Consider the following 18,328-nt stretch of genomic DNA (forward strand, 5'->3'; position numbering starts at 1 on the left):
TATCAAGGTAGACCTTTCCAAGCCTCTTTAAGCTACCGTCCTCCTTACAATCCAAATGTCTCCAATCAACCTCCTGTGTGTCCAACTGACGAGATAGTAGCTGCAAACAAGCAAATGATGGAATCATTAAATATGCAAATAATGGATGCCAACAAGCAACTCTTGACATCCTTGCAGCCTACTCTCCAAATGGTTCACTCTCATACTCAATCCATAGCTAATCTCGAAAATCAAGTGGGCCAAATAGCTAACTCGGTGAATCAATTGCTTCAAAAGGACAAGGGCAAGCTTCCCTCTCAACCTTTTGAAAATCCTAGAGGAATGCATGTGATTGACGAAACCCCTCCTCCGAGTGGGCCGACTCATGAACAAGTTCAAGCTATCACCACCCTTCGGAGTGGTAAAGTGGTGGACAACAAGGTCGATGGAGACAAAAGTGAAGAAGTTTCGCCGTTGAAAAATCCAAATTCAAGCTCTTCTAATCCAAATTCTTGTCCCAATACCATTCACGGATATCCCACACATGTCTCCCCAAATGTGGAAACTACTTATGAGCCAAAAGCTCCGTTTCCTCAACGTCTTCAAGAGTCGACACACTTTGGGAACAAGAATTGTAAAATTCAAGACATGTGGGAAGTCTTCAAGCAAGTGAAGATTAACTTGCCCCTGTTGGATGCTATCAAGCAAATCCCCCCCTATGCAAAATTTCTCAAAGATTTGTGCACTCAAAAGCGCACTTCTAAAAATCATTTGCCAAAAAAAGTGAGGTTGACTGAAAATGTTAGTGCTATTATTCAGCACAGCACTCCCCCGAAGTATAAGGATCCGGGTGCCCCCACAATCTCTTGCGTCATTGGTGACAGCAAAATCGAGAGGGCCCTCCTTGACTTAGGAGCTAGTGTGAATTTAATTCCATACTCGGTCTACCTACAACTTGGTTTGGGCGATCTTAAGCCGACTTCCGTGGTTTTGCAACTTGCCGATAGATCGGTCAAGCATCCACGAGGTATTCTTGAGGACGTCATCATCAAAGTGGACAAATTCTACTTCCTGGTAGATTTTGTGGTTCTTGATACGGAACCAGTCCATGACCCAAAAAAGCACATTCCCGTGATCCTTGGTAGACCATTTTTAGCTACGGCTAATGCATCAATTAATTGCCGAACCGGGGTGATGGACATTGCTTTTGGAAACATGCAAGTCAAACTCCACATCTTTCATGCAACTCAACATCCCTCCAATGAGGATGATTGTTTTCTTGTGGATGTCATTGATGAAGTGGTCGAAGAATCTCTCCCCTTCATCCTAAGCAAAGATCCCCTTGAAACTTGCATGTCTCATTTTGACTTCTCAAACTTTGATGTTGATCAAGCCATTCAAGAAGTCAATTCCTTGCTTGATATTAATGCTATCATGGATGTACCTCCTTGGAAAATTCCAAAAGAACCACTTCCCCAACTTTCCACCACTCCTCCGGTCCCATCATTGTTATCTCCGCCACAACTTGAGCTTAAGCCGCTCCCGGCCCATCTCAAGTATGTGTTCCTTGGTCCAAAGCAAACCCTTCCGGTCATTATTGCCTCGGACCTTCAAAAAGACCAAGAGACCAACCTTTTAGCGGTGCTCCAAGAGCATAAAGAAGCTATTGGTTGGACAGTGGCAGATTTGAAAGGAATTGACCCCTCCATTTGTATGCACCGCATTCATATGGAGGATGACGCAAAGCCTACTAGAGAGGTCCAGCGCCGGTTAAATCCAAACATGAAGGAAGTGGTCATGAAAGAGGTGATCAAATTGCTAGATGTGGGAATCATCTATCCTATCTCTGATAGCAAGTGGGTGAGCCCCACACAAGTTGTCCCCAAGAAATCCGGGCTCACCGTTGTTGAAAATTCAGCGGGCGAGCTCGTGCCACAACGAACCACCACCGGGTGGCGTGTGTGCATTGACTATCGTAAACTCAACTCATCAACTAGGAAGGATCATTTCCCGCTCCCATTTATTGATCAAATCCTAGAAAGGTTAGCCGGCCAAAGCTTCTATTGTTTTCTTGATGGTTATTCCGGCTATAACCAAGTGGCCATCGCCCCCCAAGATCAAGAGAAAACAACATTCACATGTCCCTTTGGTACTTTTGCCTATCGACGCATGCCTTTTGGTCTATGCAATGCACCGGCAACGTTCCAAAGGTGCATGATGTCCATATTCTCCGATATGGTTGAAAGGTTCTTGGAAGTTTTCATGGATGACTTTTCCGTATTTGGCTCCTCCTTTGACTCGTGTCTCAAAAATTTATCTCTTATGCTCCAAAGATGCAAAGAGACGAATCTCATTCTAAGTTGGGAGAAAAGCCACTTTATGGTCCAAGAAGGCATTGTTTTAGGACATGTCATTTCTAAGCGGGGAATCGAGGTAGACAAGGCAAAAGTTGAGTTAATCTCTAATCTTCCTCCTCCGAATTCCGTCCGTCAAATCCGTTCTTTTCTTGGCCATGCCGGATTCTATCGTCGCTTCATCAAAGATTTTAGCAAAATCTCACGGCCCTTGTGTAATCTCTTAGCCAAGGATGTTCCGTTCAATTTTGATGACGCTTGCATGGAAGCTTTCATCAAACTTCGCATTTTCCTCTCCTCTGCCCCGATCATGAAACCCCCTAATTGGTCTCTTCCCTTTGAGATCATGTGTGATGCATCCGACTATGCATTAGGGGCGGTTTTGGGCCAACGTGTGGATAAACTTCCGCATGTCATTTATTATGCTAGCAAAACTCTCTGCGATGCCCAATTGAACTACACCACCATTGAAAAAGAATTGCTAGCTGTGGTGTACGCCTTGGATAAATTTCGCTCCTATCTTCTTGGCTCCAAGGTCATCGTCTTTTCAGATCATGCCGCCCTTAGGCATTTGTTAGCGAAAAAAGAGACAAAACCCCGCTTAATTCGATGGATCCTCTTACTTCAAGAGTTTGACATTGACATCCGGGACAAAAAAGGGACCAACAATGTTGTCGCCGATCATCTCTCTCGCTTACTTATTGAGAAATCTTCAGAATTTGCAGCCATCCGTGATTCCTTTCCGGATGAGCAACTTCTTCAAGTTTCACATTCTACTCTTCCGTGGTTTGCGGATATTGTCAATTATCTTGCGGTTGGCAAAATTCCAGCTCATTGGTCCAAACAAGAGAGGGACCGGTTTTTCTCCCAAGTCAAGCATTTCTTTTGGGAAGATCCGGAATTATTCAAGTATTGCCCGGACCAAATCATCCGGCGATGTATTCCTGAAACCGAGGCCACAAGCATTTTAAATTTTTGCCATACTCTTGCTTGTGGAGGCCATTTCAGTGCCAAAAAGACCGCTAACAAAATCCTTCAAAGCGGATTCTTTTGGCCTACCTTGTTCCGGGATGCATACAATTTTTGCAAATCGTGTGAACGATGTCAAAAACTTGGATCCATGTCCCGAAGAGACATGATGCCTCTCACCAACATTTTAATTGTTGAAATTTTTGATGTGTGGGGGATTGACTTCATGGGACCATTTCCATCTTCTTATGGCTATGAGTACATCCTTGTAGCGGTGGATTATGTGTCTAAATGGGTTGAAGCCGCGGCTACCAAAACCGATGATCATAAAGTCGTGATCCATTTCATTCAATCTCACATCTTTAGTCGTTTTGGTACACCCCGAGCAATCATTAGTGATGGCGGATCTCATTTCCGAAATCGTTATCTCAAATCCGTCCTTGCTAAGTATTCAGTCATTCATAAGGTTGCTACACCTTACCACCCTCAAACGAGTGGTCAAGTAGAGATTTCTAACCGGGAGATTAAGCACATTCTAGAAAAAACGGTTAGACCGGATCGCAAAGATTGGTCATTACGGCTAAACGATGCACTTTGGGCTTACCGGACAGCTTATAAGACACCCATTGGCATGTCACCATATCGACTTGTCTTTGGCAAAGCATGTCATCTCCCGGTAGAATTAGAGCACCGTGCTTATTGGGCCGTAAAAAGGTTCAATTTTGATCTCAAACAAGCCGGCTCTAATCGTGCGTTGCAATTGAATGAACTTGAGGAATTGCGTAATGACGCGTATGAAAATGCAAAAATTTACAAGGCAAAGACTAAAGCTTTCCATGACAAACACATCGTCAAAAAGTCTTTTGCCCCGGGACAAAAGGTCTGGCTTTTCAATTCCCGCTTGAAACTCTTTCCCGGTAAACTCCGGTCAAGATGGGATGGTCCATACATTGTCACTACCGTCTTTCCTCATGGAGCAATCGAACTTCATGATCCTGCAAGTGGATCTCTCTTCAAGGTAAATGGCCAAAGGCTTAAGCCTTGCATTGACAGCACAAGTTGAGGAAGTCCCCTTGACGGATCCCATTTATGAGGAATAGTGCCTGCTCTAGCTTGGTCTAGCTATCGACATTAAATTTAGCAAAGCAAGGGAAGAAATTCTTTCGATGTTCCAAGCTTCCCTACCTTCTCAAATTGCTCGTGCCTTGAAATTTTCTGGGAAATGGTTTCGAAAAGCCAAAAATTTGATTTTTCTGAAATGGTCTTCAGTTGTGTTCCGCAATTTTAGACCGGATTCTTAGACCTTCTCAACTCTTGTTTTCATTCCCGAAAGTTTCCGGCTCTATCAGGCAATTTTCTCGGACTTTCAACATGGCACTCACATGCATAACCTCTCATCTTCAATGCATTGTTGAAATGTTCTTAATCTCATCCATGCATTGAAGAGATGTTCCAAAGTTTGAAAATTTTCTCAAAATCATCCATGCATTGTGTGAGGTTGCAAAAGTTAGGAAATCTTCTTGAAATCATCCATGCACTCATTGAAAAAAATTTGCACAATTTCAAAATTTTTCTAAATTTTCCATGCATTGCAATGAAGTGTAGAGTTTGACAATTTTCCCTCCTTGCATTAGAATGGATTGAAGTTCAAAAGTTTGAAAATTGTCCATGCATTAGAACGAAGTTGAAAAGTTTTCAAAATTTTCCACCCATGCATTAGAATGGATTGAATTCGAAATTTTAAAAAAAAAAAAAAAATTTTCCATGCTGTAAAAAAAAATTTGCACAGTTTGAAGCATTTTCCAAATTTTCCATGCATGGCATGAAGTTGCCAAGTTCTTGATTTCCATCCATGCATTGGTTTGGAAAAATGCATCCAAGGTCTGAAAATCCATCTATGTATTGCTTGGCCTCAGGTGCAGCAGTTGCAAAAATTTTTCCATCTAATTTGCATAATGTTGCTCACATTGCAAATTCCATCTCCATGTTGCCTAATGAGCTCACTGCCTCATTTTCGAGCCCTCTCAAGTTCCTTTGGAGTGCTCGCAGCCACCTCCCAGCCAACCCTCACTCTCTGCCACAATATCGAGCACTCGAAAAGGCCATTTCGAGTGCTCCAACTCCCATCCTCGCAGCCAACTCCCCATCCACACACCAAACCCACCTCCCTCACCACCCAGCTCACCCCACTGCATGCATGCCAAACCCACCACTCAGCAATCACCTTCCATCTATCAACCCTCCTCCCATGCATGCATGAACGCCCATGCATGCATGCAATCCCTCCACTCTCTCTCACCACCCAAACTCCACCTTCTCTCTCTCAACCTCCCAATCCACTCACTCATCTCCATGCAGTTGGCAACTCGAGCCCAACACACCATCACCACCTTACCCTTCCCACGCCATAACCCACCCACAATCCATGCAAGCCACCCTGCATGCCCCTCTCGGCAACATCCTCCATCACCCTCCTGCATGCATGCATGCACTCCCATGCATGCATGCCAAACCACTCCATGCAACCCCCACTCTCGGTTTCTCTCTCTTCCATACACGACCCCTAATCAACTTGCATGCAACACCTCACTCCACCTCTCCATGCATGCATGCAGCCACCTCACTCCCTCACCACTCAGCTCACCACCCTCCTACCAACCATCACAACCAACCTCACCACCCCTCCACCCACTGCTCAAATTTCGAGCACTCGAAGACCCAGCTTCGAGTGCTCGAACTCCCCTTCCCACACCCTAGCCCCTCACCCAACTCTCTGCCAAAATTTCGAGCACTCGAAGTGGGCCTTCGAGTGCTCGAACCAAGCTCTCACTCTCTCTCTTTTAAACCTCGAAGCTCCCACCACCTCACTCTCATCCCCCTCTCTTGGCTCCAACTTCCCCACCTTCATTGCACCCACTTTTCACCTCTCTCTCTCTCTACCTTCCCCAACCACCTGCTCGACCCTCTCACACACCACACCAGCTTTTCTCTCTCTCCCACTCACAACCAAGTGCACAACCACCAGCATGCACCACACCTTGCCTGCATGAACATCCAACACCCATCACCCTCTCGGCACTCCTCCACCCACCACCTTCAGCATCCACTTGCATAACCAACCCACCTCCATACCTCCCCACCCCATCCTCTCACCTCCTTCTTCCTGCCTTCCTTCTTGCTCTCGGATACCCTGACATTCAGGTTTGTGTCCTCCTCCTTAGTTTTTCTTTTCCTTTGTTCATTCATGGTGTTTTACATGGAGGATGGGCTAGTAATGTTGGAGTTTGGTTTTGTTGGTGATTTGTTGTTGCTTTGTCAATGCTAGAGCTTGTTTCTTTGTTAAAAATTTTGGGTTTGCTCCTCCATCCCACTCACTTCCATCTTCTCCTTTTTGTGGTGCACGCCAGGTGTTCGCTGAAATTCCTCAACCAAGTCCACCTCTCTAAATGTCTCGTGCCGGTCCTTCTCGCCCTCCTCGACCCTCTTCAGGTGCCCGTGCTGTCACTCGTGAGCGACCACGTGATCCTTGGGATCGCAAACAACTCAACTACGAACTCTCATTTCCGCTCACGGATGCCTTTGACATTCTACCCACAACTTCGTGGGCTGTCGCCGAATTGACTAACCGGCGTCTGCAACACATTTGCGCACCCCTTGCCAGGGTTGCCTACCCCCGTGTAGTGCGCCTCTTCTACCAGAATCTCCAGTGCCCTGAAGAGCCACCCATTTCTCTCACTACATCCATTGATGGCACCGCCTATGCTTTCACTATGACCGACATCATTCAGGTTTCTGGTTGCCCCATTGAGTGCCCCGATGACATTGTCAATCGTGAGAATCTCCCTTTATATGAGGAGCCGGATACATTAACTGTGGCGCAGATTGCCGCTGCCATTTGCCCTATTGACGATCCTACTCGGCCCCGGTCTTTTATCCGCAAGACCAATCTTCCGGAACGCCTATGGTTCATTGACACTGTCTTCAAGCACAATGTTTGCCCTTTGGTGCACAGCACCGAGCGTCGGGGCCTCTTTCTGCAAGCCTTATATGCCATGGACCAAGGCCAATGGTTCTCCATCCCAGAGCTCATTTGGTCCACCTTTATGAAGTTCTGGCATGATGCTCATAATGCACGGGCTCCGCGAGTTGAAAATCGGAAATTGCCTTTGCCGTTTTTCATCACTCGACTCCTTCAGCACAAGGGTTTCGTTGTTCCTCCCCACGAACCAAAAGGCGACAAAATTAAAATTTTTACCCAGCGCCGGTGGATCAATGTTCTGTGCCATTCTAGTACCCCTCCGCCTCCGCCCCCCCTGTTCATCCACGCTCCACCTCCTCCTCCTTCAGAGGCAGTTTCCACCGCCGCAGCCACTGCGCGGGTAGAGCCTTCGGTCGACTCTCACCAGGACCAGGCTTTCATCCGGGCTTCCATTGCCGGTATTCATGCGCGACTCGATCGTTTTGAGCATTCTTTGTCCGCATGCACTCAGGCTCTGTGTGAGTCTTTTTCACGTGCTGAAGAAGATCGTCGTCTTGCTGCTGAAGACCGCCGTGTCACTGCTGAGGACCGTCGTTTGGCTTCCGCTGAACGGCGTAAGACTCAATCTCTCCTCCATTCCATCCTCGCCCGTTTACCTTCTGGCCAGTAGCTTGTTGCGCGTGTGGACCTTCTCTTTTGTTTCATCTGTAACTATTTCTCTTGTATATTTTGTTTTCCTTTTAAACTGTAAAAATTTGCTATGTATAGGTTGCTCTGGTCGACATGATCCCTGTACAGTTCTTTTTGTCATCATGTAAACTCTTTTTTGCAATGCAAGTTCTTTATATTGCTGGAAACTCTTTTTGCAATGCAATACATTCGTTTTCTGTCTTTATGCTTGTGCTATTAATGTGTTTGTGGTTGTTTCTTTTGGTTCTTCATATTGCTTTCCAGGTTGCGCAGTCCAGTTCAAGTTTGGGGGTTTTTGTCTCAAAATGCCGTTCCCTCCCCCTGGGTATTGTTGTTCCTTTTATCCTCGTTGTCATTTTTGTCTCTAACTTGCATCCATGTCCCACATTGAGGACACTGTGTCGTTTAAGTTTGGGGGTGCATCAAGCATTCTTGGCATTTTTTTTTTGGTTCCATAATTTTTGCTAAGCAATGATAGTATAACTTGACACTTGTCGGAGATGAAACATATGTTTAATACCTTGTGTATAGAGGCAATTGAAAAATTTTGAAAATAAAGAAAAATTTGAGTTGAAATGATCATGTAAATACAATGTAGTCTGTATAAATGCCTCAATTAGATTCTTGCTGGATTTACACTCTTATAAGCTTCACAATGCACAGATGCACATTGGAAACTTAACTGTGAGGCATGCAACTTGATTGACCTTGACCTTGGCCTAGTTAATCTGATTTGATGAACCTGATAGATGGATACCTTTGGCATGTATATTCAAAAAAAAAAAAAAAAAAAAAATAATGACCAGTTGACGTTCGTAGCCTTTCCAACTCGAGCTATTAAGCCCTAGGAGTGTCTCTACACTTAGCACCCTAAAGCCATCTGGTTTGGGAGTTGTTGGCCTAACGCTTGCTACAAGGGTTGGTTAGAAAGCTTAAGGGACTTAAACATTGCACGGTCATTCAAAAAAATTTAAACTAGTAATAAACATGGTTCGTTGGAGTTCGTAGCCTTTCCAACTTGAGCTATTAAGCCCTATGGAGTGTCTCTACACTTAGCACCCTAAAGCCATCTGGTTTGGGAGTTGTTGGCCTAACGCTTGCTACAAGGGTTGGTTAGAAAGCTTAAGGGACTTCAGCATTGCACAACCATTCTATGTTTCGCTTATGTGTTGAAATAAATTGTTAACAAGCAACAAAAGTTGTCTTGAAAATAAAATCATGCCTTAGGAACTTCATGTAAAAGGGAATTCATTGACTTGAAAACTTGTGCCTTAGAATTGGAAAAGAAAGTAAAAGCCGCATGTTGAGAATCCAATTCACTTTCACTGAAGCTAGAGTTGATTTCCATTCAAGAGATGATAATTGAGTTATTTATATAGACTTTGATGTTGATGCATGTATGTAGAAAAGTATTTAGCCAATTTTTGTATCAATGCTTCATATATGCAAGGTAGTTTTCCCAATGACCCCATCTCCAGTTTTTGTCTGTTTCAAGTTGTATTTGAGCTATGTTTCTATCTCATTTTACCATGGAGGATATTTTTGTAGTAGCATGCCCATGGTTGTCTTTTCTTTATGTTTTTCATTGTAGTTTTGCTAAGGGACTAGCAAAATGTAAGTTTGGGGGTGTGATAAGCGCCGAATAATGTATATTCAAGCGCCCTAAATTACATTAACAAAGTCCAGTTATTAATTATTTTATGTAGATTAACTCCAATTCTATGTTTTTATGCATTTTCAGGTTCATTGGCCAAAATGGAACAAGAATAAGGCCTTGTGGAATCTTGAGCAACAAAAGGTGCCAATGCTGAATTCTGGCAGCAGTAGAGCCTGGTCTTTGCTTGCCATTTTGACCTTCTAAACTCGAGAACTGGACTTCCCTCATAACATGAAAGATTTAGAGCTCTGAATCAGCTTTCCAAATCTTCAAGTGGTTCATCATTCGGAGTTCAGAGCAGAGAGTTATGATCTTCACAACAGAGGTGCGCAGAACTGCCTGGCAGCACTGATGTACTGCCTTTCTCCCCATTTTCGACCAACCAGACTTGAGATTTGGGTCTTCATCAAAACATGAAGTTTTTAAAGCACTGAATCAGCTCTCCAAAGCTTCAAACAGATCATCATTCGGAGTTCGGGGCACAAAGTTATAGCAGTTTTCCCAAAATAGGTCAGCACTGAGCAAGAGGAGCATGTTGCACATTGCACTAAGTTAGAGCGCTCGAAGTCACCAAGCGTGTGCTCGAAAATCAGGCAGAATGCCCTTCGGAAATGGCTCATTTCAGCCCACTTGCACATTGGTTTCCTCAATGCCATCTTCCTTCTTTATGAAGTGGTTGGAGGTGTTCCTTGGAGGAGAGAGGGTATGGTTGGAGCATAAAAGGCTACCCAAAGGCCACATATATCATTAAGCTTTATCTTGAGCAAGAGAAAGGAGAGAGAAGAGAGCAAGGAGAAGGGTGTTCTTGAGTGCTACAGTAGGAGCTCGAAAATGGAGATGAGGATGATGCTTCTTCCTTCTTCTAGCTCACCAATGGGTAACTAAACCTCATCTAGGGAGGTGATGAAACCCCTCCCTTGTAAGCATGTGTTAGTATAGTTTATTTTTGGGGATTACAATGTATTTTTGATAGTCTTTCCATGGTCAAGAGCCTCATTTTTGTTGTAATGAATGTTGAATGTTTTAAATGATTATTGTGAGTTATTCATCTTGTCTTGGATGGTTGCTTTTCTTAATCATATTGCTTGCACTTCCATGGTGACAATGGAAGTTAGATCATGGAATGGTTTTAATGGCATGGAGTTGGAGAACCTAGATAGTTCATGGCTTAGGGTTTCCCTTTGATGGGCTATACTTGATTCTTAGCTTTATGTGCATTCACCATTTAAATTAGGGCTTGATAGTCCTTGGCTTAGTAAGCATGTTCTAAGCTACATTTTAGTTTAGGTAGTTGATCATGTGAACCTTTGATGGTTTATTCTCGCCTTTCTAATTAAATGAACTTCTTAAGGATATTATAGCAACCTAGTATTGTTATGTATCATGACTATCATATATGTTGTTTTCCCCTTAAATTAATCTTAACCTAGCATGTGTATAGGGATGGAGGTGGATTCATTTCCCTAGCCTTCTTTACTTGTACTTCACTTCCTTGAATTCTTGCAATTTATTGTTTTATGCACTTTTAATTTCCTAGCTTAAGTGACATCCAACAAAACCTCTATACACCCTTCATCATTCTAAGAATGATTCTAGACATTTAGGTTGTATTAGACTAGCGTAGTCCCTGTGGTTCGACTTACCCGACCAATAGCCCTATTTTACAATGATTCGTGCTATTGCGAAGGTTGATGTTTAATTGACCAACCGATCAGAGACCGTTGATCCACCTTTTCAGATAAATGAGGAACAGTTGCAGTTGGCTGTTCAGGCAGTTCTTTTCAAAGCATTTCGGCCGGCAGGAGCATCATCGTCATAGTTTGTGCCACCACCGGCACCACCACCACCACCACCTCCAAAGACAAATGAGTTAGATGATACTCTTTATCACATTGCCAAGTTCGTGAAGTTGATGCCAACCTTGTTTGAAGGCGGTCCAGATCCGCTTGTTACAGATAGTTTCATGGATAGGGTGGAGAAGTATATCAACGCCATAAATTTAGTGATAGATAAGTTGAAGATTATATTAACAACTTATAACTTTGTTGGGGATGCTGAGATTTGGTGGAAGACCGTTTCTCACACCCATAATTTGGACACCATAACATATGACACGTTCAAGAAGTTGTACTATGAAAAGTATTTTTCGGCACCTAAACGGAGAGAGCTAAAGAAAGAGTTTGATGGGTTGAGGCAAGGGAACATGACAGTCACTGAATATGAAAACATTTTTACATCGCTTTTGAGGTTTACACCGGGGATTGCCAATGATGAGGAAGGGAAAATAGAGAAGTTTGTTGATGGCCTCGATCTTACCATCAGGCCAATTGTGGCCGCTTCAGAACCGACAGATTATGCGAAAGCCATGCGAAAGGCCTTAGTGGTTGAAGTTGAAAGCAAGGATAGCAAAGCTATTAGAGAGTCCTATAGGCACAACAAGAGTACGGGTGTTTTCTCCGAGGGTCAATCAAGTAAGAAGCAGAATTATGAGTAGTCAGGGTTCAGGGGACAACAGTCAACCAGATCTGCACCCATAGGTTCTGTGTCTATAGGGTCTTCTAGACCAAATGTCACTTGTTTCAGATGTGGACAGCCAAGGCATTTCAAATCCCAGTGCACTCAGACTCAGGTAGCTTAGATAGTTTGTTTCAAGTGTGGGCAATCAGGGCACCACAAGTCTTAGTGTACTCAGATCCAGGTAGCGTCTGGTGGATGTTTTGGGTGTGGCCAGCAGGGCCATAGGGTGAAAGATTGTCCACAGCAGGGCAGTGGATTGGGCAGAGGTAGAGGTTCACAGTAGAGGCAGATGCAGTCTGCCACAGTTCAATCAAGGTTTCGGTCACCGCCACCACCTCAGCCGTCTCAGCCAACCATGTCAGCCCAGAGTTCTCGACTGGGTAGGGGAGCTTCTTCGAGTGCACCCACTCAACAGTCTAGTTATCAGGTAGGCGGTTCTCAGGGATAGAGGACCCAGGGTCGCGTGTTTGCACTTACTCCAGCCGAGCCATTATCCAGCCCTTCAGTTGTCAGGGGTATGTTTCTTGTGTCCCATTCTTGGGTTCGTGTATTGTTTGATTCTGGTGCTTCCTATTCATTCATTGCTTCATCATTTACATGGGCATTGGGTATGGAGGTCAGTCAGTTAGATAGACCGCTTTGTGTTGACACATCTATCGGGGGTTCAATTACTCTTAGTAGAGTTTGTAGGGGTTGTTCCATCACGATTGCCGGGTGTGTTCTTGAGTTTGATCTCATCCTTCTCGAGATGACAGGGTTTGATGTCATTCTTGGGATGGATTGGTTGTCATTTTTCAGAGTCGTTATTAATTGTTTCAGGGGCAGAGTGTCGGTGTGTACCCCGAATGGGGATTGTTTCTGTTTTGTGGGAGATCGGTGTAATCCCCTCACTCGTTCATTCTATGGTGTTAGGGGTCGGGATCGGTAGACGTTCTTCTTGGCTAGCTTTTTCACCGATGATGATGTTGAGTTTTGTGGGGTTGATTATCCGAAGGTTGTGCGTGATTTTTTGGATGTGTTTCCGGAGGACTTGATGGAGTTGCCTCCACACCAAGAGGTAGAGTTTGCTATTGATTTGATGCCTGGTACCGTGCCAATCTCTATGGTACCGTATCGTATGGCACCAATTAAATTAGAAGAATTGAAGAAGCAGCTTGATGATTTGAGGGTGAAAGGTTTCATCCGACCGAGTGTGTCACCGTGGGGTGCACTGGTCTTGTTCGCTAAGAAGAAGGATGGTTCTTTGAGGTTGTGCATTATTGATTACCGAAAGTTGAGTCATGCCACCATCAAGAACAAGTATCCTTTGCCAAGGATAGATGATTTATTTGATCAGTTGAGAGGAGCCAGTTGTTTCTCGAAGATTGACTTGAGGTCTGGCTATTATCAATTGCGAGTGAGGTATGTGGATATCCCGAAAACAGCGTTCCGCACGCGGTATAGACACTACGAGTTCCTTGCTATGCCATTTGGCTTGACTAATGCGCCAGCGGCATTCGTGGACTTAATGAACCGCGTCTTCCACGATTACTTGGACTAGTTTGTGGTAGTTTTCGTGGATGACATCCTTGTATAATCAAGAACTCGGGAGGAGCACGAGGTCCATTTGAGGACTATATTACAGATTTTGCGGGAGCACCGTTTGTACGCCAAATATGAGAAGTGTGAATTTTGGCTGCAAGAGGTGAAGTTTTTGGGACATGTTGTCTCAGAGGGTGGAGTGTCAGTTGATCCATCAAAGATCTAAGCAGTTCTGAATTGGGAGTGATCGGTCATCGACTATCATAATAATAATCAACCCTTTGCAATAGCACAAATCATTGTAAAATAGGGCTATTGGTCGGGTAAGTTAAACCACTTGGACTACTAGTTTATGGCAACTAAGATATCTAGAATCATTTTTAGAATGACGAAAGGGTATATAGAGTTTTGTTGGTTTGTCACTAAAATTAAGAATTGAACAATGCATAAAACAATATTGTGCTAGGAATTTAAAGAGATAAAAGCAATTAAGAAGGGACTAGGGAAATGAATCCACTACCCATCAATAAGTATGCTAGGACATGATTTACTTGGGGGAACACATATATATATAACCGTGGAATGCAACAACACAACATTGATACATTATCTTCAAGAAGTATATAAAATTAAGATACAAGAATAACCTATCAAGGCACTACATGTTTTGGTTACCTAAACTAGTATGCAACTTTAGACATGATCACCAAGCCATAGATTATCAAGCACTTAATCTCATAATAAAAGCACATGAAATAGAAATCAAGAAGAATCTATCAAAGGAAAACCCTAAGCAATAGATTATCAAAATTCCTAAATATCATGCCAATAAAATCACTTCCATGAACTCATCTCCATTGTCACTATGAAAAATGTAGCAATATAATCATGAGAGCAAAACAATCTAAGACAAGATATTTAACTCAAAATGATCATTAAAAGACATTGAAGTTCTTTACATCAAATAAAGTGCTCTAGTTCATAGAAAGGTCACATATATACATTAAACCCCCAAATATAAATCAAAACAAAGCAATGTTTACAAAATGGAGCTTCATCACCTCCCTAGATAGGGAGTTAGTTACCCATGAATACAAGGAATGAAGAAGAAGATGAAGAATCCCTTTTCATTTTCGCACCTCAACCCTCTCAAACACAACCCTCACAAGCTCTCAATATTTCTCTCTCCCTCCTCCAAAATGTGTGATGATTCATAATACAAGCTTCCCCCTTTCTTTTGCAGACCAAAAATCGACGTCCATGTTCCCTAAAGGTCTTTCACCAACAACCCAAATAAGGAGGGAATCCAAATTAAAAGGTTCAAGGAGATAAGTGGGTCTGCAGTGTTTTTACGAGCACTCGTAGATCGCAGCACGAGTGCTCGTGGATGCCTTAGACAAAATCTTCTTGGATCGAGAACATGGACGAGCGCTCGAAGAAGGAGTTATGAGCGCTTGTAGCTGTTGAGATTTCTACTTCGAGATTTGGAGCGCTTGAAGGTGACTTAAGAGTGCTCGTAGGTGACTTGGAACATTCTGCTTGAAATTGGAGCGCTCGTAGGTCATACGAGCGCTCGTGTAACATGGTAGAAAACACTTGGATGCTCGTGTATACTGTACGAGCGCTCGAAAAAGGAGTTATGAGCGCTCGTGAATGTGACAGTTTGCATCTTTTCCTTATTCTGCTTTGGATTTCTCCTATATGGGATTAGCATTGGCCCATTTTGTTCTCTTTTTCATTGAAGAAGGCTTCCTGGACCTCCTTCAGCAGATTCTCCTCAGAAATCTCTGGACAAAATATATACAATTCAACCACAAATGGACTTAACTAATGCAAATAAGGGCGCCTGAATCTGCAATATTCGGCGCTTATCACACCCCCAAACTTACATTTTGCTAGTCCCGTAGCAAAACCAAAATTAAACACTCAATGAAATAACAACCATTGGAATGCTTCCCAAAAATATCAACCATGGAGCAATGAAATACATGCATAGCTCCAATATAACCCGAAACAGACAGAGAACTGGAGACGGAATCACTGGACAGACTACCTTGCATATATGAAGCCTTTGTACAAAAATAAATGGCTACACATGCTTCAACATCATAGTCTATATAAATAATTCAATTGTCATCTCTTGAGTAGAAATCAACTCTAACTTCAATGAAAGTGGATCGGATTCCCAACATGCGAATTTTACTTTCTCTTTCCAATTGCAAAACTTAAGTCTTCAAATCATTGAATTCCCTTTTAAATGAAGTCACTAAGGCATGGATTTATTTATAATATAACTTTGTTGCTTCCTGAAAATTTATTATAACTCAAATTGATACCTAATATGGTTGTGCAATGTCGAAGTCCCTTAAGCTTTCTAACCAACCCATGTAGCAAGCGTTAGGCCAACAACTCCCAAACCAGATGGCTTTAGGGTGCTAAGTGTAAAAACACTCCTAGGGCTTAATTGCTCGAACTGGTAAGGCTACGAACTCCAACGGACCATATTTATTATTATTTATTTATATTTTTTTTGAATGACCGTGCAATGTCTAAGTCTTTTAAGCTTTCTAACCAACCCATGTAGCAAGCGTTAGACCAACAACTCCCAAACCAAATGGCTTTAGGGTGCTAAGTGTAAAAACACTCCTAGGGCTTAATAACTTAAGTTGGAAAGGCTACAAACTCAAATCGGTCATTATCATTAATAGCTTTTTTTTTTTTTTTTTTTTGAACATGCCAAGGGTATTCATCCATTAGGTTCATCAATTCAAATCAACTAAGTCAAGGTTAAGGTCAATCAAGTTACATGCCTCACAGTTAAGTTTTCGGTGTGCATCTTTGTAATGCGAAGTATAAAAGAGTATAAAATCCAACGAGAATCTAATTGAAACATTTATACAGACTAATTCGAATTCACATGATCTTTTTAAATTTTTCTTTATTTTCAAAACTTAACAATTGCTTCTATACACAAGGTATTAAACATATGTTTCATCTCCAACAAGCTTCAAGATTACATTATCATTGCTTTACAAAAAATGATTTTATTACTTTACATGGACCAAGCTAAATTATGCAAGCAAAAATGTAGTACCAAAAATGCAATATTGCACCCCCAAACTTGAATGGCACATTGTCCTCAATGTGGGAAGACAACGAACGGTTACTGAAAATTAGAGAGGGTAACAAGAACAAAAATACCAAGAATAGGAGGAAATTGCATGGTGAGGTGACAAAATGCTCCCGTGTAAAGTCCAATAAAAACAGGCCCCCAAACTTGAATTGTATAACCTGCAAAGGGAACACTGAGGGAAACAGATGGAAAAAGATACAAAAGATAGAAATAATAATGAAAAATTAAAAAGAAGTAGTAGCAGACAAAGAGAGAGAGAATTTTCATTATAAAAAAGGTGGACATGGTTACAAAATGGAATGGAATTTCACATGTCTAACCAGATTGACTAGCACAAAAATAAATTCCCTATCATGAACAGTAGCATATCTACAAAAATAAATATATAGACTAGGTGAAACAAAAGACAAAACACAAACGGGCAAACTAGCTTTGGACCAGGTGGGAAACGGGCAAGGAGGGCATTGAGGAGGGATTGAGTTTCACGCCTTTCATCCTGCACCACTCGACGCTCCTCCGCCACAGCACAGCGGTCTTCTGCAGCAACAAGAGTAGTAGTTAAAGGCTCAATGTGCACAAAAGCGCAAATGCCTCCTGGAGCCTGAGGCGCGCGCCCAACTGAAGCAAGGCGCACGTTGAAAAAAAAAAAAAAACCCACCTAATAAAGTATTAAAGATGCAAAAGTATTAAAGATGCAATAGTATATATAAAGATGCAATAGTAAATGAATGAGTTACTCAGACTTCAACAGTGGAGAGAGAGAGAGACATAGTAATGTTATGTATATAACTATATAAGCATTTTGTTTCATGCATCAATTAATACCTAACATGCAACAATTCTCTTTTATATACATAGACACAGCCCTTACTCCATTTAACAACACTGCCCAATTTCCTTCATAAGGGTCACAACCCACAATTTCAAGTCCCAACAGTCAATATACAACTTCCACTTGTATCTCACATGCATCAATTAATTCTTTTATATATTATAGAGGACCAAACAAATAAAGGACCAAAAACAGAGAACCAAACAAATAGAGGACAAAAAACAGAGGACCAGCCTAAAAAAATAAAAAAAGAGCAGAGAGAGCCGAGAGAAGAAGAATAGAGAAAAAAAATAAAAAAATAAAAGAAGAGCAAGAGAGCCAAGAGAAGAAGAATAGAGAAAAAAAAAATAAAAAAAAATAAAAAATAAAAGAAGAGCCGAGACTTGGCTCAAAGAAGAATAAAATGAAAAAAATAAAATAAAAGAATAAAAAAAAGAGAGCTGAGAGAGCTGAGAGAAGAAGAATAGAGAAAAAAAAATAAAAAAATAAAAGAAGAGCAAGAGAGCCAAGAGAAGAAGAATAGAAGGAAAAAAATAAATAAATAAAAAAAGAGGTATCGGCTCAAAGAAGAAAAAAATAAAAAAATAAAAGAGACTAGGGAGTAGAGACTCGAGAGAGCTGAGAGAAGAAGAAGAACTGAAGAAAAGAAGAAGAAGAAAAGAGAAAAAAAAAATATATATATTGAGAAAAGATTCAA

The 18,328-nt window shown here is 42.1% G+C and overlaps 1 protein-coding gene across 1 annotated transcript; it reads left to right on the forward strand.

Moving 5' to 3' along the window:
• Positions 1–11,540: 11,540 nt before the first annotated feature.
• LOC132316662 (uncharacterized) lies at positions 11,541–12,122 on the forward strand. Its single transcript, XM_059815134.1, has one exon. It carries the CDS (start codon positions 11,541–11,543, stop codon positions 12,120–12,122), a length of 582 nt encoding a protein of 193 aa, XP_059671117.1.
• The last annotated feature ends 6,206 nt before the right edge of the window (positions 12,123–18,328 follow it).

Source organism: Cornus florida, unplaced genomic scaffold, assembly GCF_030987335.1.
Source record: "Cornus florida cultivar Cherokee Brave unplaced genomic scaffold, ASM3098733v1 CherokeeBrave_3.0.0_Hap2_Chr07, whole genome shotgun sequence".
Lineage (NCBI taxonomy): Eukaryota > Viridiplantae > Streptophyta > Magnoliopsida > Cornales > Cornaceae > Cornus > Cornus florida.

Excerpts from the sequence above, each read along its gene's own strand:
- LOC132316662 (XM_059815134.1), top strand. The coding sequence starts at position 11,541 with ATGCCAACCTTGTTTGAAGGCGGTCCAGATCCGCTTGTTACAGATAGT.